The sequence below is a fragment of the Stegodyphus dumicola genome, chromosome X1 (assembly GCF_044657685.1).
Source record: "Stegodyphus dumicola isolate Sdum_Otavi_A_Nest chromosome X1, ASM4465768v1".
NCBI lineage: Eukaryota > Metazoa > Arthropoda > Arachnida > Araneae > Eresidae > Stegodyphus > Stegodyphus dumicola.
In genome coordinates this window covers 111,563,012-111,588,163 of record NC_140780.1, presented here as the reverse complement: position 1 = coordinate 111,588,163, position 25,152 = coordinate 111,563,012, and the positions used below count along the sequence as shown (strand labels likewise).

The window sequence follows — 25,152 nt, the reverse complement described above, 5'->3', positions numbered from 1 at the left end:
TTAAACTCTAAAGGAAAAGAAAGTATTTTTTGGCGCAAGTAAATTAATTCATGGATTAGTTATTTTCAGGGGGAAAAAAACTACGAAAATCCGTTTTTAAAATTATTGTGAAAAATCCAAGAAGAAACGCCCTTTGATAAAACGTTTCTTCTTGGATTTTTCGCAATAATTTAAAAACGGATTTTCGTAGTTTTCTTTTTGTCAAAGAGCATTTCTTCTTAACATGTGTTTCTCAATTTCCTGTACACATCGTGAAGAGGGAAATTCTGGCCACCAGGTTCCGTCGCCAAATCCCTTGGCAAATTTTCCCTCCGCATTCTAGCGGCGTAATAGAATTTTACTTGTATGGAACCTTTTCTTCTTTACATAGACGTTCTTTGGTTAGAATAATAATGGGATTTGGTGACATCATGATGCGCAGTAAACGGGTCATTTTGGTCTTGGCGACAATTTTCAAAACCGTGCCAAAGCCTTACCGTATACTAGAATTTTACCGCAAAATCTTTTTAAACCTTTTTTTTTTCTTTTTAATAAATACCTTGCCATTTTGCAGTAAAATAAAAAAAATAGTAATCAGTCATCTAGGCTAGCCATGTAATATAACTATATTCGCTAAAATATCATTAATTATTATAATTCAATTTTTAAGTAATTATTTTTATGTTATTCATATAATTTAATGTTGCTTCTTCCCTCTAAATTTATTTACTATTAGTAAATAATATTTCCAAATTTCAGGAAATTTTCTCTGCCATAATCCTGAAATTAATTATAGCAGTATGATGACATACCATCACAAAATTTAATGCACATATTTTTTCCTTATGTATGCTGCGAAATAAATATAAAATACCTCAATTTATTAAAATAGATTTCTTTCTTTCGTTTAGCTGCAGAATGTCTGCAAAAAAAAGCCTTATTTTATTCCAGATTGGGAAGATTCTAATCTCAATCTTCAGTGGAGAAAACAACAACTATTATAAATATATTTGTGTTTTTAAGTGTTAAGGTGCCTTTTAAGAACATACCTCACGCAAATTAAATTTACCTAAAATCTAACCTAACTATTTAGCATTGCGTTGTGATTTATAAGGACCGGATTAGCCTCGTGTTGAACTGGTGATGATCGTGAGTAATAATTAAATAAAACATACATTTGTTATCCAATGTATATATCTTAAATTTTATTAAGTTTCTTAAGTGGAAAACTAAACAAAATTATCAAACAAAGTATACCAAGAATAATTAAGAATAAATGTCCTCTGGGATTTATTGAATAATTAAGTAAATTTGCTACACAATACAAGTAATACCATAATTAATTTACCTCTTAGCACAGCTAACGTACATTATGCAGATAGACTGGAATTTTCTTGAAACACACCTGGAAAACCTGGAAAAGTCAGGGAATTTCATTCTCCTGTTTGAGTGGCAACCCTGTGGATGGCAGTACATGAAGCAACACATCTATGTGCAGAGTCAGTGAGACTACGGATGGTGTCCTGAAGAATGGCTCTCCATTCCGTGTCAACCATTTGCCACAATTCATCTTCTGAACATGGCAGTGGCAGGATCTGCAAATGGCGTCCAATCACATCCCAAATGTATTTGATTGGTGAGAGATCAGGAGAGAGAAGTGGTCAGAAAAGCATTTATACACCTTGCAGAACACGTTGGCTGATGTGAACAGTGTGTGGTCAGGCGTTATCCTGCTGATAAAAGGCACTGGGCACTCCCTGAAGGTAGGGGATTGTCACTGGCTGCATCATATCGTCCACGTATCGTTGGGCCATCATAGTGCCCTGAATATGAACTAGAAGTGACCTGGAATCATATGCAATTATGCTCCAAACCATGATGCCTTGTCGTACGTTGGGGCATTCGACAATTGCAGCTGGATTGGACCTGTCTCCACATCGACGCCATGCCTGTACTTGACGACTGCCATTGGAGACACAGAAGCATGACTCATCTGAGAACACTGCCCTGTGCCATTCCGTCATCCACATCGCCCAAGTCCTGCACCATTGCAGATGTTGGCGTCTCTGATGTGGGGTCAATGGCAATGTCCTTAATGGACGCCATGGATGTAGGCCACTAGCCGCCAATCAATAGTAAATAGTTCTGGTCAACATGGGAAAATGCAGGATGTCTTGAACAGGCTTCAGAATGGAGGTGGCTCTCAGGTGTGCCACTGCTTGTCAGCAAATGCATTGATCCATGTGTGCTGACATCGCTCTGGCACCCTTTGAATTTGCCACATTTCCTTGTTCCAACCATTGTTGCCACAGCTGGTGGACATGTCCAGGTATGTATCAGCTGAGATCTGCTGTATGGACCAACCTGCCCTTCTCAGTCAGATCACCATGCCCCTCATAAAATCGTCTGTCTGCTGGAACTGCCTCTGTTGATGACCGCCTGGCATTCTGTGCTATTGCACACATCCTTTGAGACAAGAACAAATTTTCTAGGATGATTTCCCTAGTAGAAATAATGGCACAAAAATTGAATATTTTGCTTTTCTTGTATGTTCTTTAACGTGTGCTGGAGAGCTGCACATTTCACATCGTTTGCATAACTCGGTGACATGCGTCTACCCTGAAATTTTCGTAACTTTCGGGCTACTACTTCTGGGTTCTGCTGTGTATGCAAACAAAGTATGGAATATTCACTATTTTATATATAAATTACAGTCTTTTTAGATGGAACACGATAGTTTAAACCCTACAACATCAATAGAGTGGTCTGGAAAGTATAAAATAAAGAAGGTGCACTTTTAAAGCATAACATATTAAATATTATATGGAATTGCAATACTAACATTTTTCTGTTTTTACATGAATCCGAAACTGTTGCCATTCACAGGTTACTAAATATTAAATGTTGCCATTCACAAATTATTGAGTTCTAAATGTAACATCTTCCTTTTTTTTTTTAAAAGAGTTAATTTTTTTTTAAGCCCAAAGGGCCATTAGCTCAGAAGTCTCAAAACGGAATTTAGTGTCAAATTACTATAAACAGCTGTATAACTTTTCAAATTGTTGCTACCAAATATTATTGCTGTGTATTATATATAAAGACATTAAATAACGAAGAATCTGCATGAATGTATATATGTTTCTTGCGCTTTGAATAAACAACTATACCTAGAGATATAAATTTTGAATAACATAGACCTCCACTCCAATATGGGTGCCTAGAAGCCTGAATCTTGAATCTGTTTCATTAGCTATTTCATATTTTTTAAACTTTAATGAATTTTTTAATAAGAAACTCTATGATTTCAAAGCAAACAATGGCAACACACTGTATAGAATGTAATATTTTAGTCTCCAGGCATAAGACTGTCTATTGGAACTTCTAAAGATATGCTGTTTTTAAATATTTTTAGCCCAAAGGTGTGTTGCCTAAATGTTCTTGAAACGTGTATATACTATGTGTAAATGAAAAAAAGGCTCCTTTGGGCTTAATATAAAATCCGAAAGCTTTCCAATTTTTTTTATTCACTTACATTTATAACGTTTGTTTATATTAAGATTTCAAAACACAAGTAAAATTGACAATGTTAATTATTTTTATTTATATTTATTTTAAGAGTTCAAAAGTTAGTCCGAATATCTGGCCGACTTTTTAGTCGCTCTCCCATTTCTAATTATTGGCTCGCTCTCCCTTGTTTCTGAGTTAGCAGAGTTTAGTAGTTTATCTTCTAAACTTTGCCATTGAGAAGATCTAGGATCATTATTTTTCACATCCATTTTCTCTGCAGTAACTCTCTGCTCTGTTCCTCTTATATTCTTTTCAGAAACTGAATTGTTTTCTTTTAGCGTCTCTAATATCTTTTCTATTTCTTCTAAATACTGCTCTTCCTGAGCTTAGTATAAATGATCTGGGCATCTTATATACTGACAATTTACAATTGCTGTGTTCTAGTGATTATCTGATATACCCTAACATAATTTGCTTAGCATAACAATGCTAATGTGTTTGTATGATAATCATTATAAGACTTTTGTTTAGTTCTTTTTTTTTTTTTTTTTTTATTTTCCTTATTTTGAGTTTTCAGTAATTCTTCTGATGTAGGAAACATTTTTTCTTGAATTGTAGCAAGAATTGTTCATAGTCATTGTATTGATGATGCGAACATCTCATTAGTTGGAGAGTTCCTTTAAGCTAAGAATGCTAAGTAATAATCAGCATGATCTGCTTGAGCTCTCTTTAATAATTTCTGTGTTGTTTGTTCTGAACACACTCTGCTAATCAGACTGCTGATGGTATGGACTGTTTAAATTGGTATTTCTTCACAAAATCCAAAAGTCCTTTACTTTCTAATTGAGGTTCATTATCAGATATCATTATCAGTGTTATGCCACATCTTGCAAAATAGGATTTCATGTGGTCTGACTTTGAGTATCTAGTAATTTGAAGATTTAAGGAAAGGTGGAGTAATAATCTCCAATTAATAAGTATACATTTTTGTTAATCTCAAATAAATCTGTTCCAGCTTTATACAATTGAAAATTAGAAATATCATGCAGTATCACAGGTTCCCTTACATTTTCCCTCTGATATTCATTGTATATAGGACATTTTGAAATTTTACCTTCTATCCGCTTGTTTGTAAGTGGCCAAAACAAAACATCTCAAGCTCTTTTCTTACATTTTTCTATGCCAAAGTGATCCCCATGTATTAAATTTAACATCTCTTTTTGCATAGATAAAGGAATAAGTACTCTCCTTTAGAAAATAAGTCATTTTCTGTCGTCAACTCATCTTTGTAGTCCCAGTGTACTTGACTTAAAGTCCTAATTGATGTTTTCTTTCTGACCAACCTCCCAGAATATATTTCTTTAAACTCTGACGTGTAGCATTTTGCTTTCTTTCTTCAGTTCGACAATTTGTCATCAGATGCAAGAATTGGCATACAAATTTCTGTATCTTCATTGTTTTTTCTGTTGTATTCAAATATGTTTGTAAAATAATATAATAATCATCAAGATTTCAAATTATCCTGGTTCAAGAAACACAATTCAATTCAAATAACACACAATTTCACCAAGGTCAAACAAACATTACAAATCAGGTTTCAAAACTTCCAAGTTTATTCAAGTCTAACAAGCATTCAACTGGCACTGCCAGATCCAAGAATAAGAAGTATACATCATGAAAGATTTATGCCCTCTTTGGCGATTAAAATATATTTCCACATAAAATTTCTTACAATGTTCTTGAAATGTCTGCTATATTTCTCTGCTATGTGTTTCCTCTTTTTGTAACATGCATCTAGATCAGTGGTTCTTAACCGGAGGGGTGCGGGAGAAGCCCCTACCTAACCTTAAAAATTATTAAATATCATTTATTAAATTTCTTATAATAAAATATTTCAAATCTGCAAATTGTGTCCCCAATATTGAAGCTCATAAAAATTGGTATCACCTAGCTCACTTATCGGCAAAAGACACAGGAAAGAGCCGGTGCCGATGAGCGTATACACTACGCTACGAAAAGGCATGAAATGCTACAAACAAACGCAAACAGGCAGCTAGGTGACGAAGAAAAGAAAAAAAACTTTGTGGGAATACAAGCGGAGAACGTTATCCCAGCTTGCGCATGCGCTGAGTTCAATATGTGCTACTCTACGGATTCACAGATTTGTATCTGCATCTACTGCGCCTGTGTTAAGCTGAGTCAAGTTGAGTCAACTATTGTGTCTGCGACATGTGTATTGTGTATTATGACTTGTACAGAAACCTCTTGAGACTAATACGTTCTTAATTGCCCCTTCAAGCCGAATAGGATTCACTGATATTACAAACGTAAGAACATTATGTATATATTATATTACATTATTTCTAAATAATTAAATCGATTATTTAGAAACCGAAAAAGATGGAAAAAGATTTATTTTGCATGTAAAAACTAAAGCGAGAAATCGCTTAAATGCAAGTGATGACTTGCGCGTATGTCTTTCAAAAAAGGAACCTCGCTTCGCCAGTATAATAATGAACAAACAACAACAGACTAGTCATTAATAAAAATAATATTGTTTTGTATTTATATAAAATGTACAGTGTTTTCCCAAAAACAATAAGTTTCACAAAAAATGTATTTTTCTAGACTAAAAAAATTAAAACACATTTTTCAATCGGGTGCGGAGATATATTTTCAGATTCAATGGGGTGCGACTCGCTAGAAAGGTTAAGAAACACTGATCTAGATCAAACTTTTGTAAATTTAACAGCATTCTTTGTAATCACTGAAGTTTCTTAACCAGAGGCTTCTTAGTTATGCTTTCTAATAGTTAATGATCAGTTTCAACCATAATAAGTTTGTTATATATAAATATATTCAGTGAAATTTAGAAAATATAAAAGTAATAGCTAAAAGCTCATTTTCTATCTGAACATAATTTTTCTGACTCTTTGTCAGAACTGTGAAAGCATAAGCAATTTTATTTTCTTGCTGTAAAAGAGCAGCTAATCCTTCAGAGCTTACATCTGTGGAAAGAGTTACATCCTAATTAATGTCATAGAATTTCAATACAGGCGGTTTTATAATCAGTTCTTTGATATTTTTCAGTCTAGTCTCAAAGAAAATTTTTCTCAAGTAACTATCTTAATGGTACACCAGTAGCTGTTAAGAAGTAAATATGATAAAGTGATTTATCATTCCTAAAAATCTTTGTAAAGAAGGTACATGTTTAGATTGGGGCATTTTATCAGTTGCTTCCACTTTAAAAAAATCAGGTTTTATTTTGTCTTAACTGATGTCTTATATATTTCACATAATTATTTTACATTCATCCTTAATGAACTTCAGATTATTTTCTTGTGCTTCCTTATGTGCTTTTTCAAGTCATAGATCATGTTCCTTTTTATTAGATCCCCACATTAAGATATCTATAATACGTTCTACTCTTTCTGGATCTTTTATTATTTGATTTAATTTTCTTTGACAAATTTCTGGAGCCTAACATATACCACTGGTAATCTTTTAAATTTGCATCTGCTAAAAGGTGTCATGAAACGTAGTACACAAATGAAAGAGGTATAGAAATTACTACTTCATCAAGCTGGCTTTTCCAAAAAGCGCTATTAGCATATAACACAGAAAATATTTTTACTTTTGGCATTTTAATGACAACTTCATCTGTGGTTAACATAGGATAATGTTCTCGTTTTACTGCTTTATTTAAATGTCTAGGATCTAAATATATTCTTATTTTGTTAGACTTGACAACAATTGACCATTGAATTTTTTTAAACAGCCTAAGCCTTCAAATACGTCTTTGCATTCCTACTGTAAGTCTTCAGTATAAACTGACATTACATGTTATATCTAACCTATTACAGATTATAATTGTAATCCTAATACAGTCAAAAGTCGTTAATCCGGACTCGTCGGGACTTCAGCGATTGCGGATTATTGATTTTTACGGATTATAGATCATCAGTTTAAATCTGGTAAGATGGCTTGCGGATATTATAAAATTAAAAATATGAAACCATAATTTATGAAATAAAGAACAATTATGATCTAAAGGGTATAAAAAAATTACAAAAAAGCTTAATATTTATTTGTTTACTTTATTAAACATTTCTTTCAATGTAAGTTGTTTAAGTTGCTTCGTTTTTTATGTGATAATACTTTCTCTTTAATTCTATAAACAGACATAATTTCTTGTTCAGTTACAAAGTTCCGCTGTTCAAGTCCTATAATTGCTGTGTTTAAATCATATCAAAGACGGAGTACATCGAGATGAAATACTACATTTAGTAAGGAATTATAAGCCAAATAAAATAAAAACATCTGCCCTGAAGATAAGGATAGTGCTGACAGATCAACTTCCAATTCATTGTGCGCCGCGGCATTAAAGATAAACGGCGTTAAAGATAAACAAAGTTTAGATAAACAAATGTTAATATTTAGATAAACAAAGAATATGCCTTTATCCATTTTTTGTAGCAATTCAACTTCTTGTTTAATGGACTTCGAAACATACTTTCGCTTTGTAGATCCTTTACATATTAGTAAATATATATCAGAAATTCTATTTGACATAATCGAAAGTTCAAGCTTACTTTCATAAAATTGCTCTAACAGTCTGCAAAAAATAATAAGCTGGATCCAATTCAAAGATTAAGGAACAACGCGATCTGCTACATTAACTGAAATAGATAATTAGATAAATTTAGCTTAGCTTATACCGTCCATTATGCATTAAATGTGCATTTGTAAATGTATTTTGCACACGCATATTCGCAGCCGTAAAGGTCTTACGCGCATGCGTCAACTGACGCATGCGCAGAAAGTTTGTAGCTTTGAGGTCCGGATTATAGATCATTCTGGATTATGGGTGTCCGAATTAACGACTTTTGAATGTATAGAAGGTACTCGATAACTTGTCGATAACTTGGAATTTTACAACATAATTATTTTCTCCATATTGGCAGTTAAGTGCTACTTTTTCTATAGTATCCATTTTATTCCCAGAGAATGTAACTAATCTTTTAATTTCAGACTTCTGTATCAGAGCATCTAACATTTTGACTCTGCTTTTAGAAATAAAATTTGTATATTGCTCTGGTATCTAACTGCAAATTAAATTTATTTTTTACATTAATGTCAGTAAGCCATTTCTTTTTGTTACCTGAACTAAGGTTTAATGTACCTCCATAAAATTTTAACTCTTCCTCAGAGTCATTGATGTAGTAATTTTATTTGCTTCTGTCTCTTTGTTTTAAAAAAACTTGATAGCATCATTTTTTATTTTATAGCTTTTACACGTATTTGCAAAATGATTTGCTTTTTTTACCCTCATACCAGATTTTTCCATATGCTGGGCACTTTTGATACTCATGAGATGTTCCACATTCAGAAAAAACTTTGGTTGCTTGTTTCTCAATATTTACCTCTTTGTATATATTCTTGTGTTTACTTAATTTTTCTTTCATTATGTTTACAGTAGTTTCCTCATCTTTTATTATTTCATGTGCACTTATTTCTGCAGATCTGAATATATATTAAGGGCTTTTTCTAATGTAAATTTTGATTTATGCAATAATCTTGCTTTCACTACATCGTCTCTAATACTACAAACAGTTTTATGCTTTATCAGACCATGTATTAATTGTGCAGAATCACAGCTTTATTTATTGGTGTAGCTTTATTTCAAAGGTCAGTTACATACTCATCTGTGGTTTTGGATGCAATTTGAGTTCTAATATAGAATAAATGTCTTTCATATGAAATATTTTTTGTAGGTATACAATATTCCATAAATTGAGTCTTAATTTCATTGCTTTACCTTCTACAGGAAATGTGTTATATATTTCAAGACCGCGAATTTTCCTACTTCAGCAGCTTTTCCTTTTAAAAGTACCGTTTTCCTCTTTTTTTTCTTCTTGCCTCTTTCTTTATTAAAAAAGATGTGTAACTGTAAGCTGTATGAAACTTCTTCTTCTGAAACATTAAATTCATCTTGCATTATCAGCTCAACAGAAGCCATTTTCATATTTTTTTTCCTGTTGTACAGTCCTTTTTTCTTCATGAGTGGTGCTTTGTAGATTGCAAGTCTCAATCTACTTTTTCTTGGCATTTCACAGCATTATTTCAGTAATATTGAAAAATTCATAAAGCATTTGAAAAGGTATGATAGTCCATGATCTTTAAGCAGTACTTGTTGCTGAAGGACTTAAACAGTGATCGCTTCTTAACTTTGCTTTGATTAACCATTTTATGACTTTTGAGTGAACGAATTTCATTTAAAAAATACTTCTGTTAGTGTGGTCCTTGAAACAAATTTTTATTCTGAATTAAATATATTGGAATCTGTACCAGGGATGATGAAAGTGAGAATGAATGGCTTAAATAACCTGGCGTTACTCGCGCTAATCGTACGTACGCAAGTGCTCGTGCCGGGCCTGCGATGCCCGTTTATGGATTTATATTTTATGCAGATCATTAAACACCCCATTAAGCATTTACTAACAACATAATTTAAGACAATATTTAGAGCTCTAATTTTATTCAATATATGTATAGAATTTTTTAAAAAAACTTACCAAGTTTTACGTACAATTGTAGTTTTTTTTTTGCAAATGTCGAGGGAGACATGGTACAGTGCAACTCTCCGCTGTGCAGTCTTTCAGCAAATCTGTTGCAAGATCTCTCAAAAACCGACTTATTAGCAGTGTAAAGAACAGAACCATCGGCCATCTTTTGCCCATGCTTGCAGTTGAATATGCTGCTGAGATTTGGTCCACCACATCAACAGCTGTTGTTATTTCAATGTTAAAATGTTATTATTTCAGGTTTTTTTGCCTCACCTGTTGTTTGGTGAATAGCGTCATCATTATGCATTACAGATAAGAGGTTAACAAATTTGTTTTTTTTTTTAGGAACATACGACACTAAAGTCATGTCTTTCTGGAATGCAAACAAGGATGAATGCATCTTACGATTTTTACTGTTCACAAACTCTTTCGGTATTTCCCTCTTGTCCTTTCTTATGGTGCCCACTAGAGTAATGTTTTTCTGAAGGAGATACTTTGCAAGTTCATAACTAGTATACCAGTTGTCGACTGTTACATTTCTCCCAGAATTTAACGTTTCTGTTAACCTTTTGATGACTTCAACTGGTGAATTATTTACATGATACGGACCTTGGGTACCTTGGGGTTGAGTACCTGCATAAACTTCTAAATTACATGTAAAGAAAGTTCTTGCATCAACAAGAGCGAAAATCTTTATTCCATACCTAGCTGGCTTTTTTGGCATATACTGTTGAAATGAACAGCGTTCTCTAAATGGTTCGAGTTTTTCGTCAATTGTAACATATGATCCAGCTGTGTAAAACTCCTGACAGTTATGCACAATAGAGCCAAATACATATCTTATTGGGGCAAGTTTGTCCATTTCTTTTCTCATTTGCCTGTTTCTAACATCGTCAATTCTTATGCATCTCGTCAGAAACAAAAAACGATTATGAGACATACTCCTATGAAATATTTCTATTCCCATTCCATCAGTGCACCATAAATCTCTCACATGCACATGGGATGATTTATGTATACCACGTAAATATAGCAATCCAATAAAAGCTTTAATTTCAGAGAGTTTTGTTTTTTTAGCATCGCGTTCTCTCTGAAAGTTGTCACTGATAGTGTCAATATATATATTTGTACAGGTGACGATCGTATTCAAGATATTTTCATCCAGTAATAAACTCCAAGACTCAGAAGGAGAAGTTACGTTTTTTGGCACTCTAACATTTCCACACAACTTTGAAATAATATTTCACGATAAAGTTTGACGAAATTATGTTTTCATCCGAATTGTCTTTCCATCTTTTCCAATAAAACAATCACAAACTGCATTAGAATCAATAGCGTCCTCTTCATCAGACTCGATTTCTTCTTCAGACGATGCATTATGCTCACCTTTCATCGCAATCAGACAATAAATCATCACCTTCGATAGATTCGTCATCAGTCGATACGAGCAAATTACATAATCGTTCTCTAGCAAATTACGTAATCATTCCATTTCTTCATCCTATGTTAATCTGCGAGCCATGTTGTGCTACGAACTCAGTGCACTTCAAATTCGAAATTAGAAACAAGTTTACTCGCACCACGCCTAAGCGACCCGAAAAATGGCTTTTTGTCCGAACAGAATAAAACAAAGTTACGGAAACGCCTCCTTTGTGTCAAAGGTCACCTTACACTCAGCTAGACCGGGTGTGGTCCATTTCAGTATTAAGGGGTAGGGTTTACATAGCTTTGACAAACTGATCGGGCCTCGGAAGCCCGGTGCGAGTAACGCTGGGATAAATGGCTTTGTTAAAGAAACTTAATTGGTTATTGATTAAGGCAAAACATATTAAGTACTGTCTACCTAAGCAAGGGATGCCTTCATTTGGAGGACCTTCTGAGGAAAACTGCCTAAAACTAAATAATATATATAATATATATATATATATATATATATTATTTTCCCGTCCAAATCATTATTGAATAGTGTAATTTTTGAAGCTTATCAATGGCCAGTGGATAAGATCATATGACACTGGTAATTTAAGCTGAGTTTGAACCATGGTAAATGGGCTAGCTGTATATGCTCTGGAGCTTCCTTCACATGTAATGTGAATGTAAGTCAGTTTGCGTTAGAAAATCCTCTCTATGAAAGTGTCTCTTTCTCTAACAGATAGCGACTGTGTGCTTTGCGAGCTTCTGCTATAAAGAAATCCTTGACTTTCACTTGAAGTATTATAAAGGTGTGGAAGCAGTTCTGCTAAAGGGTCCCACTCAGTGTAATAGTATTTGATATGCCAAGCTAAATAATTGATATAAGGAAGGAAAAAATAAGAATATCAGTTTATGTTTCAATAATGTGTGCATGGCAAATATTGCAAAGCTATAATTCTCTTTGACAATCCGAGTCAAAGCTAGCAATCTGATTGGTCAGATATAGTAAGTACAGAGTTAATATGCAACGGCAATAAGAGTGTCTGCAAATGGCAGCAGCCATTATTTTTGTATACTCTTGCAATAATATCATCATGCCTGGTTGGGGAAAAGGTGGCAATGTCAAGAGAAAGATAGAAGAGAAACACGCCTCAAATAAATCATAAATGTGAAGCAACAACCTGTGTTAGGCATAAATTTTTAGAATAGAAACTCTATCAATTTGGAGGGCAAACAAAGCCCCTCTTCATCAGAAGCAAAGATATCTGCAACTGAAAAATTAAGTTAGGAATATATTTGTTTTCCGAGGACATTTGTTAGAGTAGCACCATTTGTTAATAGAAATAATAACGAAAATTGTAAAATTATGGTAATAGTGATTTAAAAGTCTTTTACAAACTAAAACTTTTATATTTCTATTATCCTAAGTTTTCAATTTTCGTTATTATTTCTACTAAAAGATGTTGCTGCTCTCTCATTCTTTTACTGAACGTTATTCCTATTTATTCATAAAAGACTGCTACAGCTCTTAACTCCCTTAAGTATTATTCCTATGCTCTTACTTCCAATTGCTGTTTATCTAAATAAAGGTGATAATTTTATGAAAACTATTTCTATATGTTGGGTGAAAAGAGAGTGCAAATATAAATTTAATTTTTATATGTTTTTGTAGAGCATGTGCCCATTAACAATGTATGAATTATACTTTAATCAATTGAATATAAAATGTTCCTTTATGTAGAAAATTCATAGATATATTCAGGAAGGAATTTAATATTGAAATTACTTTTTGAAGGATGTTACTGAAAGAAACTTGGAATGCTTGACTAAATTTACGAAACAGCTGTAATGAAAATTTGCTCATTTTGGTTTAAAGGTTTCATGTTTGGTAAAATGTTGCATCTTATTTGTAGATGGCCTCAGAAATATTAATTTTATGCATGTTGTGAATTTTGATAGTAAAGATTATAGTATTTAATTTATTTAACCATTTTACTGATTGAAATTTTCACTCCTATGGGGACTATAAAAGTATTAAATTTTTAAATTTGATATTAAGAGAGTCTTCGTTCCTACATTATTGGCATTGTATTTATAAAATTTTGCGTTGACAAATTTTGTAATTGGAATTACATGTGTTGATTCAGTTTTAAGGATATGAAACCTGTAATTGCATTTTCAGACACCCAGTATAGGCATTTAAAAATTAGACTTATGGGTACTTTATTATTGCAGATTTTTAAACTAGGACCATGGGCCTATGTATGCATGTATGTATATGCACATCATTTATTATATGCTTAGAGAAAAAACAATGGTCTGTGAAAGGGGAAGACTTTCTGATAGTGACTTTCTCATATTTACATTACACATGAAATAACACTTTTTCAATGACTCATTCAGCTTCTGGGAAGTAAACCTCTGATAAACGATCAATATTTCATTGTTTCAACCACCACCTTTTTCTTTATTTTTGATTAAAGTCAATTTTGATATGAAAGCTTGTGATACTATAACTAGGTATGAAGTATCTCATATCTAATAATGTATAGTTTCTTTAATAAAAGTACATCTTTTTATATAAAGGGATCAAAATTTTTATGTGACTATCTTTTGAGCTAAAATTATGGAAGTGTCTTATCTTTTTTATTAAATTTTTTGAAATGTACTCTTATTTTTGCTGAAATTACTGACATTTTATTTTTCAGGGAATTAACAAATTTGCTTATAAACTTAGCTACTGCCTTGCAGAAGGAAAACTTAGCTCTTGTTTTGGTTATCCCACCACCATCTTACTCTGGGTATATATGTCTTTTTGTTACTAAAGATTAATGTATGAATTTTTATGCTGTTATTGGTTCTTTGTGTCTGTACGTATTTTCTTTGCATATGTTATTGTAGAATTTCAGATTTTTATTTTAAGTAAAACTTCTGCATATAAAAAGTAACTCATATTATTATTATTATTGGAAAGTTACATAAATACTATTTATATCACACATTTTTTGTTTCATTATGTTGCTTATATATTTTTCTTTAAGGAAATGGCAATACGTTAAACTTGGCTTAGGTATAATATTGTCATGATAGTTTTTTCAGTTAATTCAGTTGAATAACAAAAAATGACTGTATTAAATGTTGGGCGGATGCTATAGCTTTAATCTTTTTTTTTTTTCCAGTTTTTAAAGTTTTTAAAGTATTAAATGGCCAGTTACGTCACTTTCCCAGTTGAAATTTTAACTGTGCATTTTGCTCTAAGAGATACTGAAAGTTATCCAATTAAATAATGATGATTTAAATATAATTAGAGATTTATTGATTAACTTAAATTATTCATAAGCATTTCCTGTTATGATTTTCATATCAGCAAAAACTAGAATTTTTTTAATGTCAGTGAAAGCGGACAACATTCTAAACATTTTTGGTTGAATAAATGCTTGCAATGAAGTAAGTTGCATAAGGAAACTAATATTTGTGTATTTTTTTGTGCCAACTTTGACATTAAAACTAGTAAATGCTTGAACCTTCAGTATAATATAAATAATAAACAAACAAAGGAAGTGAATAGTTAATAGTATCACTATATGTATATTGTATGAGAAAGTGTCTGCTAGAGATAACATTTTTCACAATGTTTCAGGAAGTCAGCCCGTTCCATCCCAATAATAAATAGTAATCAAAAGTTGTAATTGAATTTGTTGCAGAGTATGACAATAAATTTTGGTGAATGTGTCCATAAATAAAAGATTCTTACCTAAATCAGGAAGAACACTTTATATTCCTTCAAAATTTTGTCTGTAGCTTACAATGCTCTTTTGACAATAAATGTACAGTTATTGAAAATGGTGGACTGTCTGAACTAATAACTGTAGAAGGTTTCATTTCCTTAGTGCATGTAAAATGCTCATCACATGGCTTTGAATGTCTAGAATAACCAAAAATTGTTCTTTTTTAACACTCCAAAGGTTGTAGATGTAAAATTACATGTAGAAGGATGGTTTTTCACTTCATTACACATGAAAAGTTCTACCAACCGTTGATTTATCCAGTTTTGGGTTCGACATATATTGAAAAAAAAGGAGTTAAGGTGTAAAGTGAAAGGGCCATTTTGGAATTTTAAATAAGAAAATACTATTTATTCATTGATATTTTGTGGAACTTTGAAATTTCAGGGCCAAACCTGTCACGCTTGGAGGGTTAAGGGAACTTTCAGGTGTGGGAATAGATTTGGATTAGCAAGATCAGGTGAATGCGTTGGGTGGTAGAGGGTACAACTTCTGTACAGGCCAGAAACTGTTTCATGTTGTGGGCCAAATGTAGCTAACCATTTTCATGGAAAAAGAACTAAGAGCCTGCCTTGGCTTGTACTGGCCATAGATCATGTATCCTTTGCAATAAATTTGCCAAAACACAGGCCTGCCACTCACAGTAGCATCTTCAGTAGAATTTTGCCGGTCCTGCAGATGTTAAAACCATCCATAAGCATACGTTAAAGATATGGCTCCAACTCCAGAAATTAGTTTATCTGACATCACTTACTTTTGCAGATTTATCAAGCTTGAAACGGAATTTTAAATTTATTTACAGGTGTGTTTTAAAGCCACTGCTACACCTTTGCATGCTAGAGTGTTACTACGAGAAATCGAGACATCTATTCCCATGCTGAATTGAGTTCCTTCAAACACAATGTTAAAACAAATTATGGAGTATCTTTCCACACTTCTTTGTTTACCTATGACTGTGCATGTGCATCTCTTATCATTCACTGAACTTTATTGCTATGCCTTGTAAATGCCCACCAGTGTGAGATACTGCATAAAAGTTATGTCTGCATTGAATAACTGCCTATATGTTTTAGAAAAGATTAAATAATTACATAAATAAGGCATTATGAAGTGTATGAATTTGAATTAAGATATGCAGAAAGAAATCCATATTAAAAAAAAGAAATTCTTAACATAAATTTTCTTTCCACTGCAGTTCGTATAATAAAAATTTAAAAAAAAAATGGGCCATTTAATGTGTTCAAGTGCTTGCTTAATCATCCTATTCCCCTCTATACATGAACGGCTTAGACTTTCTCAACAATGAGAAAATTTAACAGTATTATAGAAGCTAAAATTTAGTTTATTTTAATGAGTACCTCAGAGTTTTTTACTGCTTGTAAAAAATTCTGAGGTATTCTGATTACATTGTGTGATTAGGTTGAAACTTAATACAGTTTAAATACTATTCAGATAGAAACTGCCTGTTGTCTGTCAAATTCAGAAAAAATATTGGGAAAATATGTGAAAATATGTTGGAAGTTTCTCTACAAAGTCTTGCTGTATGAAGATGTTGCCTTCATGTCAATGAAGTACAGAACTCTGTAAGCGAGCTCCTGTCATCCATGGTCTCAGTTAACCAAGCCAACAAATAATTTAAAGGAATCATTGGAAAAATTTAGTAACATTTTAGGAAGAACACAATGAATATCACTAACATTCCCAATTTGTCCTTTCAGCAATTGATATTTTGACAGTTTGCAATCGATAGTGGGTCATTTAACTATATCCTATTAGAGAGGGAAATGTGAAAGCAGTGAATGAAATTTGTAAGCTCTGAGTGATGGAGAAATCTTTCACACTGTGGATCCAGAGACTAATAAAATTGCAGCATTGAAAGTGATGTGGAGGATTGTGAATTGGAATTCAGTAACAAGATAGGTCTTCTGGTACTCTGGAAAGTTAAAAAAAAAAAAAAAAAACTGATGAGATTGTGCAGCAGCTGATACAGGACTATTAAAAAAGTGCAACAGGTTTTTAGACCACTACAAAAAAAAAAAAAAAAAAACACAATTAATGCTCATTTTAATGTCTTATTAAAATGCATGTAAGAAAGTTGATGAAAGTTTAAATTTACATAAATTTTGATGAAGTTTACATATTCTGTTTTATTAATGAATATTTTTACCATGAAATAAAATTTTGTATGGGTTCATTATTTAACTAAAGGAAACAAATTCTATTTACTAACAAAAGATTTCCTTTAGTTTCTTAAAATAGTAAGTATTCAGGCACGTACTTTTAGAATTTCAAATAAACATTTTTGGAAAAATTTTATTGGAAAAAAAAAGGCATGATTTAAAATCTAGTCTATTAACCAAATTTTTGATTATATGAGGTAATTAAACATGTACATGTATATTACATGTGCAAGATATAGACAATCATAGTTACATGCTTTGACTTGCGTTGATAATAAGAATACAATAAAATTTTTTATGGCATGTATTGCATTGCATAACATGACTTTGCATAACAGTTTTTTCATCATTTATGTCAATGAGTAGTGTACAGGTTGAATCTGAAATACAGCTACACATATGCTCACATTATAGGATTACAAAATTATGGCTAGAGAGACAGATAGTGCAGCTGTAGAGCCAGTTCTTCAAACGGAAGAACGATGCCTGAAAATGCCAACCAGATTCCATTTGAAGCCTTATACTGGTTGTTGTTTTTGCTGGATCTGTGCAATTGAGAATCCTTTGAAAAGATGTCTATTTTGGATACTTTTTGTTGTAAGCAATCAGTTTTCTTCATTTTTCTACAGTTATGGCAACAATTCTGCATACAAATCATGACTCCTACAATCATTTCAAATGTAGTCTCTCATGCTGAACTTTAACTTGATCTGCATGTTCAATGGCTAATAACATTAACTTGGAAACGTGACTGTTATTTGAAAGGGAAAAATGTGATATGCCATTTACCGTTTCACTGTGTAATATGTAGTAACGCATTGCATTTATTTCAAATATGCACCTTTATTTTGGACTCAACCTGTATATTGCATAATTGCAATGTCATCAAGCTGCCTAATATTCAGCCCAAATGTCACCATAGTACTTAGAGATTCTTTTACTGAGTAGATAATTAAAAAAATAAGACTTTATATAATATTTATTATTATAAGAGTATGGAAAAGTGGTATATGGAGACACTGCATTGTAATTTCTCATCATCAGTATGGTGTTGCATGCCGGTAGACACAAAAGCTAAATTCTCAGTTTTCCATTGAGCAACATGATTATTTAAAATATTACTTATCCGTGCAGCCCAGTTAGTATCGGCCTCTTTGAAATGAAAATGTGCCTTACTATTGCATTATTTGTTTCATTTAACCTGCAAATAAACTAGAGAAAGTCTTGTACAAAACTGTATTACAGAATTTTGGAATGAGCTGATGAGTTTGACCGATTGTGTATTCTGTATGCCAGCATTGCCACACATTATCTGGTAATGTGATATTTGATGTGGGAAACAAGTAACATATTCCATGTCATTGATGGTCACTTGAATTCCATATCACTGATGCTCAACAGTCATGTCACTTCTTAGTCTTGGTATTTCCAGTAATATTTTTATGAGTAGAAAAAACAAGCTAAGGGTTGTCCTATGAGAACCACTGTAATAGAAAATTTCATAATTTATCAACAAGAGAACTTCATTGTATGGCAATCATTTTGGTAAGGCTGGATAATGAATTAGTATACATTGCAGCATTAAAGTTCATAGGTAAAATAAATATGTCTGAGACTTCTGTTAAATGACAGTGCAAATAATTACATTTAAGTGCTTAAGTTTATTTAGGATTAACAATTACCCAAAAAGAAACCTGCTACGGGTAGTAGCAAAATTTTTTGCCTGCTCATTAGTGAGCTGGGCTTCACTTTTTCATAATTTTTATACATCCTTTGTCAGAAAAGTTCCAGAGCAATTTTTTTTTTATTTCTGAGTTTGCAGTACTAAAAAGAAACAAATGTTGTTTTTATGTTATCTGGTATGTATTCTTACTTGACATGACCTTGGACATGTTTCCACGCAAACTTACTAGAGGGCTGTGCTTAGCAACATACTGTTCGGATTGTTGTTGCATTTGTTAAGGTGATATGATGCTGATTGTGAGCAAAGAGTGAGCATTAAGTTCTGCATTAAGCTCGAGAAAACTTCTAGTGAAATGTGAAACATGATTAAGCAAGCATATGTAGGTAAGGCACTTTCAAGAAGTTGTGTTTTCAAGTGACAGAAAAGGTTTTGTGAAGGCAGAGATTCAGCGCAAGATGATCCCAGAGCTAGTCACTCGTCTATAGCACATACCGATGCAAATGTGGAGCATGTAAGGCAGTTATTGCAAGAAGACCATTGTATAACTGTGCATATGATATCAGAAGAACTGAATTTGAATCATGATGTGTGTCATAAGATTTTACATGAAGATTTAGGAAAACGGAAACTTTAAACGCAAGAATCATCCCTCACTCACTAACAGATGAACAGAAATAGGAAAGAAAAAGAATTTCTGCTAAACTGTTCAATTGAGCCAGACGTGATCCCGCATTTATGATAAAGATTATTTTGATTTTTTTCTTGTTTCCATGAGTGAAAAGGTGACTGAAAAGAAAGCTTCATCAAGATTATTGCAGACATCCAGTGGGGGCTGCGACTAATGAGCTTGCAAGCATAGCAGTTGAAGATTTCCCTGCTTGTTTCCAAGACCTCCAGAAACATTTGCAGTTATGTATAGATAGCCAAGGGAACTACTTTGATAGCAGCTGAGATCATTATTTGGTAAAGCAATTTTCTATTTTTTATGACCTTTGTCCTGGAACTTTTTTGACAAAAGATGTATTTTGTCTTTACCATTAACTATCATTTAGCACAGGGTTTCTTAAACTGTGGGGGCCAAAAATTTTAGTAGTTTTGATATTTCTTTAACTTATTATAATAATTTTACAATTACCCAATATTTTTACACAACGTATCTGAAATTAGATAAAGATAATATAGTACAGACAAAGAAAAAAACAAAAACGTTTCGATGTATTCTTTTTATAATATAAACGTTCATTTTCCTTGATTTGCATGCGATGCTGTCATTTTGTCTGTTACTTATTTAAATTTTTCACATTATTCTGTGTCTTAAAATTAGAAATGAAAGTTTTGAAATTAAAACTGCAATAGTATACCACAGTAAAAATTAAAAAATTGACAGTTTCACTCACACGTGTGTCGGATTTGCACAAGGCTTATGGGGTCCCACAAAATTTTTGCAAATATTATGAGGTCCTAGGGGTCGCGAAAAAATCTCAATGATAAAAAGGGGTCACAATTGAGAAAAGTTTAAGAAACCCTGGTTTATCAGAGAGATGGATGAAGTTATTTTATGACGATCATACAAAAGAGAAAACTGCACTGAGTAGGAAAATTGTTGAAATCAGTTGGTTAGTTAAAATTTTTCTCTCAAGAATATTAAAATACACTATCCTGCAATAAGTATTTGGACACCGATGCAAATGTCAATATCTGCAGTCCTAATATATGTCACACCTTTAAATATTGTGTAGGAAACAGTACTCGCATTAATTGCATGCAAGATGCCTTGAAGTGCAGAGTTATCTGATTTTGAGAAAAGTGTAATTGTCAGATATCACAGAAGTGTTCGATCCTTAAGGGTCATATCTAGAAAGCGGAATTACTCCAAATCGATGATGGTCTATGTGATTCAGAAGTGAAAGGTGAGTGGTGATTGTCGAAATGTGCCCCGAGTCGACAGACCCATAAAACTGGGAGATAGAGACCAACAGGCACTGTCCAGATAGGTTTGGAAGAACTGTACCCAGTTGATGGCCCACACACTCCCAGGAGTTTCAATAGGCATCCAAAAGTATTATTCTGTGAATGCCGTTCGTAAGGTAGGACATCTGCTTGGTTTTCATGGTTGTACTGAGGCTCATAAGCTTTTGATCACAAAGTCCAATTATGCTGCTCGGTTAACGTGGTCCAAAGCATGTTGATAGTGGACTGTAGATCAGTGGATGCGGGTTCTCGGAAGCAGTGAATAAAGGTTCACCATGTACTGTTTAGATGGTAGGGTCTGGGTCTGGCATCTGCTTGGAAAACGCCTTCTGCCAGAATGCTTTGTGTCCACTGTAAAATCTGGCAGAGGTGGAATTAAGCTCTGAGGGTGTTTGTCGTGGTATGGACTGGGGCCCTTGGTCCAAATTCATGGTAAGCTCAACATTAGTGCCTTCTGCACTGTTTGGGATGACAATGGGCTTCGTACATTGTGGCAGTTTTACAAGTTGGATTCATGTTACTTTCAGGATAACAATGCCAGCTTTCATGTTGCGAGGTTCACTATGTATTCATATGGGAACAATGGAGATAACCAAATGGACTGGCCTGCCCAGACCTTCACTGTATTGAGAACCTTTGGGATGAATTGGATTGCCGAATTAAGGAGTGCAATAGCTGGCCAACATCGGTAAAGGAACGTGCATGTCTTATATGAACTCCAAGTCGAGGGGAAGAATACCAGTGGTTGTTATACAAGGACTTGTGGAGGGTTGAAGCTGTAATTGCCACTCATGGAAGCTCTGCTAAATATTTAATATGAATAAACTTTGTTTTTCTTTTCTATCACATGTGTCCAGATACTTGTTAGAAGATAGTGTGTTTATGGCTTCAATATTAGTTTTCATTACAACCAGGGATGATCATTTTCAATCACAGAAATATGCTTTCAAATTTACTTTACTTTCCTGTAAACATGGGGCGAGGGGAGTACCATAGCAGTTTTCTTTCCATATATCATGAGATTAGGGAATTTATATTAACATTAACATGCAAGATGGCTGCCTTTTGATAGATATCTTTATCAAATCTGGCTTATGAGAAATGTCTTTTATTCTAAATAAAACTGTCCTGTATGTACGGTATATATATATAACTACCAAAATGCCTATGCAAATAGCTTGTTTTTCCAAAAACTGGATATCAGATGAAGTCATGTTTTCAAGTGTTTGGCAGTTGATTGGTCTTTAATGTTGCTTAAATTCCTGGCAAATTTTTAAATTATATGTATTAGAGTAATATACTTTCTTATTAAATACATAAAATTTTAGAGACCTTTTAAATTGTATTAAAGTATTTGATGGCATATTTATTTTGTCTTCTTTTATTTTACAGTGGCCAGATTGGCATATTTGTGAAACAAGACTTTGAAAATTTGGCTGATCATATAACTGCCTTTAGTCTCATGAGCTATGACTACTCTAGTCCTCAAAGGTAGAGTTGCACTTTTTTTTTAAATGATGTGTAAATACATTCTGCGTATTCATTTATTTTTTTAATCAATTGCCTTGCAGCGAGATGCATATATATGTATGCACATGCAAATTTTTGAGGAAGTGCATGTGTACAGGTTAGAGAAATTTGTGAGCTAATCAAACAGTTAACTGGTGGGATATAATCCAAACAGCGCATGCAACAATGCGTGGCAACACTGATGTTATTTGCTTGTAAAAGATTGAGTTCCATGGATCTGGCATCATTTGAGAATGTTTTGACTATGGTAAATGGGTTTTAATAAAGTAATTAATATGCATATAAATTAACTAATTATATATTAAGTATACTTCATAAACTTGTATTAGTAGGTACCTAATCAATTTGAGATTACAGTACTTGTGAGAATTTGCACATTTGTTACCAAGAGCAACATATTGTGCACATATGTTCCATAACAATGCTTGTCCTGACAAGTACCAGAGCTTTGTAAAGACAGTGCAGACACGGACTTGTTTAATTCGTCAATTATAAATACGAGATCTGGACATAAACACTGTAATTGTTTTCTGAATTTTGGGAAAGAAAAAAGAAAATATTTCAAAAATATAAATAGGTTGCTAGGTATATACAATTTAAAGTAAATCAAGGTCATCTTCTGAGAACTTTGAGAAAATAAAGTAAATTTAAGAAAAATTACTTTAAGAAAATAAAGGGCACAGCTTTCGCCAGGCAGAAACCAACTGTCATTGAGTGATTTCTGACCACACCTTTTCAGTAAGACAAATAGCTTTGAAAATGTCAAATTTTTCTACCCAAAACATTTTTAAAGTCATTTTGAGGAGAATTAGCATGCTTCAAAACATCGCTGAAACAGGGCACAAGAGTACAATTTCTTGAAACCTGCAGTAACCTCTTGACATTGACTGAATCAGTGAAGTCGGAGGTAAAAACTGCACTGTCATCCAGGGAAAGTCTATCAGCAAATTATCTTCAAGGTCCTTTGAGTGTGTTGTCCAATAGCAGTAATGCTTTCAATGGCAAGTCATTGGTTTCAAGGTAGTCCTTGATGCTCAAGGCACAAACTTCAAATAACCAATTTTTGAAAAGAACCTGCGTGACCCATGCCCTCTGATTCATTCTCCACATCACTGGCAGTTTTCTCTTGATTATGGGAATTTGTTTTTAATGCTCTAGGATTCTCAGAGTGATAAACGAGAAATGATTTGAGCTTCATATCACCACTAGTGTTAGCTCCCAAAAGTAATGTCAGTCGGTCTTTCATGAGTTTATGCCCAAGAACACTTTTCTCATTCATGATGTAGGTACGGTTTGACATGCGCTTCCAAAACAAACCAGTTTCATCACAGTTAAATATTTGTTGTGGACAATACCCTTCTTTTTCAATGAATTCTTGAAATTTGAGACGGATCTTCTCAGCTTCTTCTTTATCTACACTAGAGACTCACCATGCATGACCACATGTTTAATGCCAGATCTCCTTTTAAACTTTGCAAACCAGCCAGTGGTAGCCTTGAATTCTCGATTTTCAGATGACGAACCTGGAGTTTGTTCTTTCAATTTCTCTAGCCTTCTCTTGAATGATGGCCATGCTAGTTACATCTCTTTTCGTCTCTCATTCATTTATCCAAACTAAAAGCAAACTCTCCTTTTTTTCATGGATGGCACTTCTTTGCTTCTCAGATGTAATTTTCGTTACTCCTTTAGCGGCTTGAGTCTTCTTGATGATATCTTTCTTAGCTAGGATTGTGCCTGCTGTAGATCTGTTCAAGCGGTATTGCCTAGCAACATCGGTCATTTTTTGCCCTCTCTCTACTTTAGTTATAATCTCTTGCTTGGTTTTTATAGTGAGCATAGTTCTTCACACTCCACTCTTTTTAGGTCCCATAATATTGTCAGATTTTCAGGTTTTTTTATAAGGCATTTAGAAAAGCGCATACGAAAATCACAAGGACAGAAACCAACTGCAGGAGACAATTGACAAAGTGTCGTTGCACACTACCGTACGTGTCGTACGGTGCTGCTTCACTGCTACATAATATGAATCATGACGTGTCAGCCCATGCGCACATCCATTTTCAGGACGAATTGAGGACTAGTGTCGGATGTTCCGAAAGTTGAAAGGTTTTCGTTATGATAAGTTTTTGTTCGTTATCTGAATATTATTCGTTGTCCGAACACAAAATCTTTCCTGAAAGTGTATGTTGTCCGATTTGCTTGCTGTCCGAACTGTTCGTTAATCGATCACCCACTCTATAATCAATGTGTTGTGATATCATTTGTAAAATTGCTTTGTATATTTTTATTCCCACTGTATAATGTAAACTTGAGTGTGTCACACTGACTCTGCAATCTAAGGCATTTTCTTTTACTACCTGTCATGTATATGCTTATCTTGCTTGCGCACTTACCTTTGTCTTAGACTTGCACCGCAGGCATGTGTCGTTTGGTTCTCCATCATGTGGTTACCCCTACTGCAGACTTTGACTACCTATGGACATTTAATTCTGTTATGTTTAGTTGCAGTTTTTCTCAACAGTCAAGGACTCGAAAAT

At 33.3% G+C, this 25,152-nt stretch overlaps 1 protein-coding gene across 1 annotated transcript in view; it reads left to right on the top strand.

Moving 5' to 3' along the window:
• Window positions 1–25,152, top strand: part of LOC118185814 (chitinase domain-containing protein 1) — a 97,543-nt gene that overhangs the window by 52,674 nt on the left and 19,717 nt on the right. The window contains exons 6-7 of the mRNA XM_035355731.2: window positions 14,174–14,266; window positions 22,478–22,576. Of these exons, the coding sequence (XP_035211622.1) occupies window positions 14,174–14,266; window positions 22,478–22,576 (192 nt within the window). The remainder of the gene's footprint in view (window positions 1–14,173; window positions 14,267–22,477; window positions 22,577–25,152) is intronic.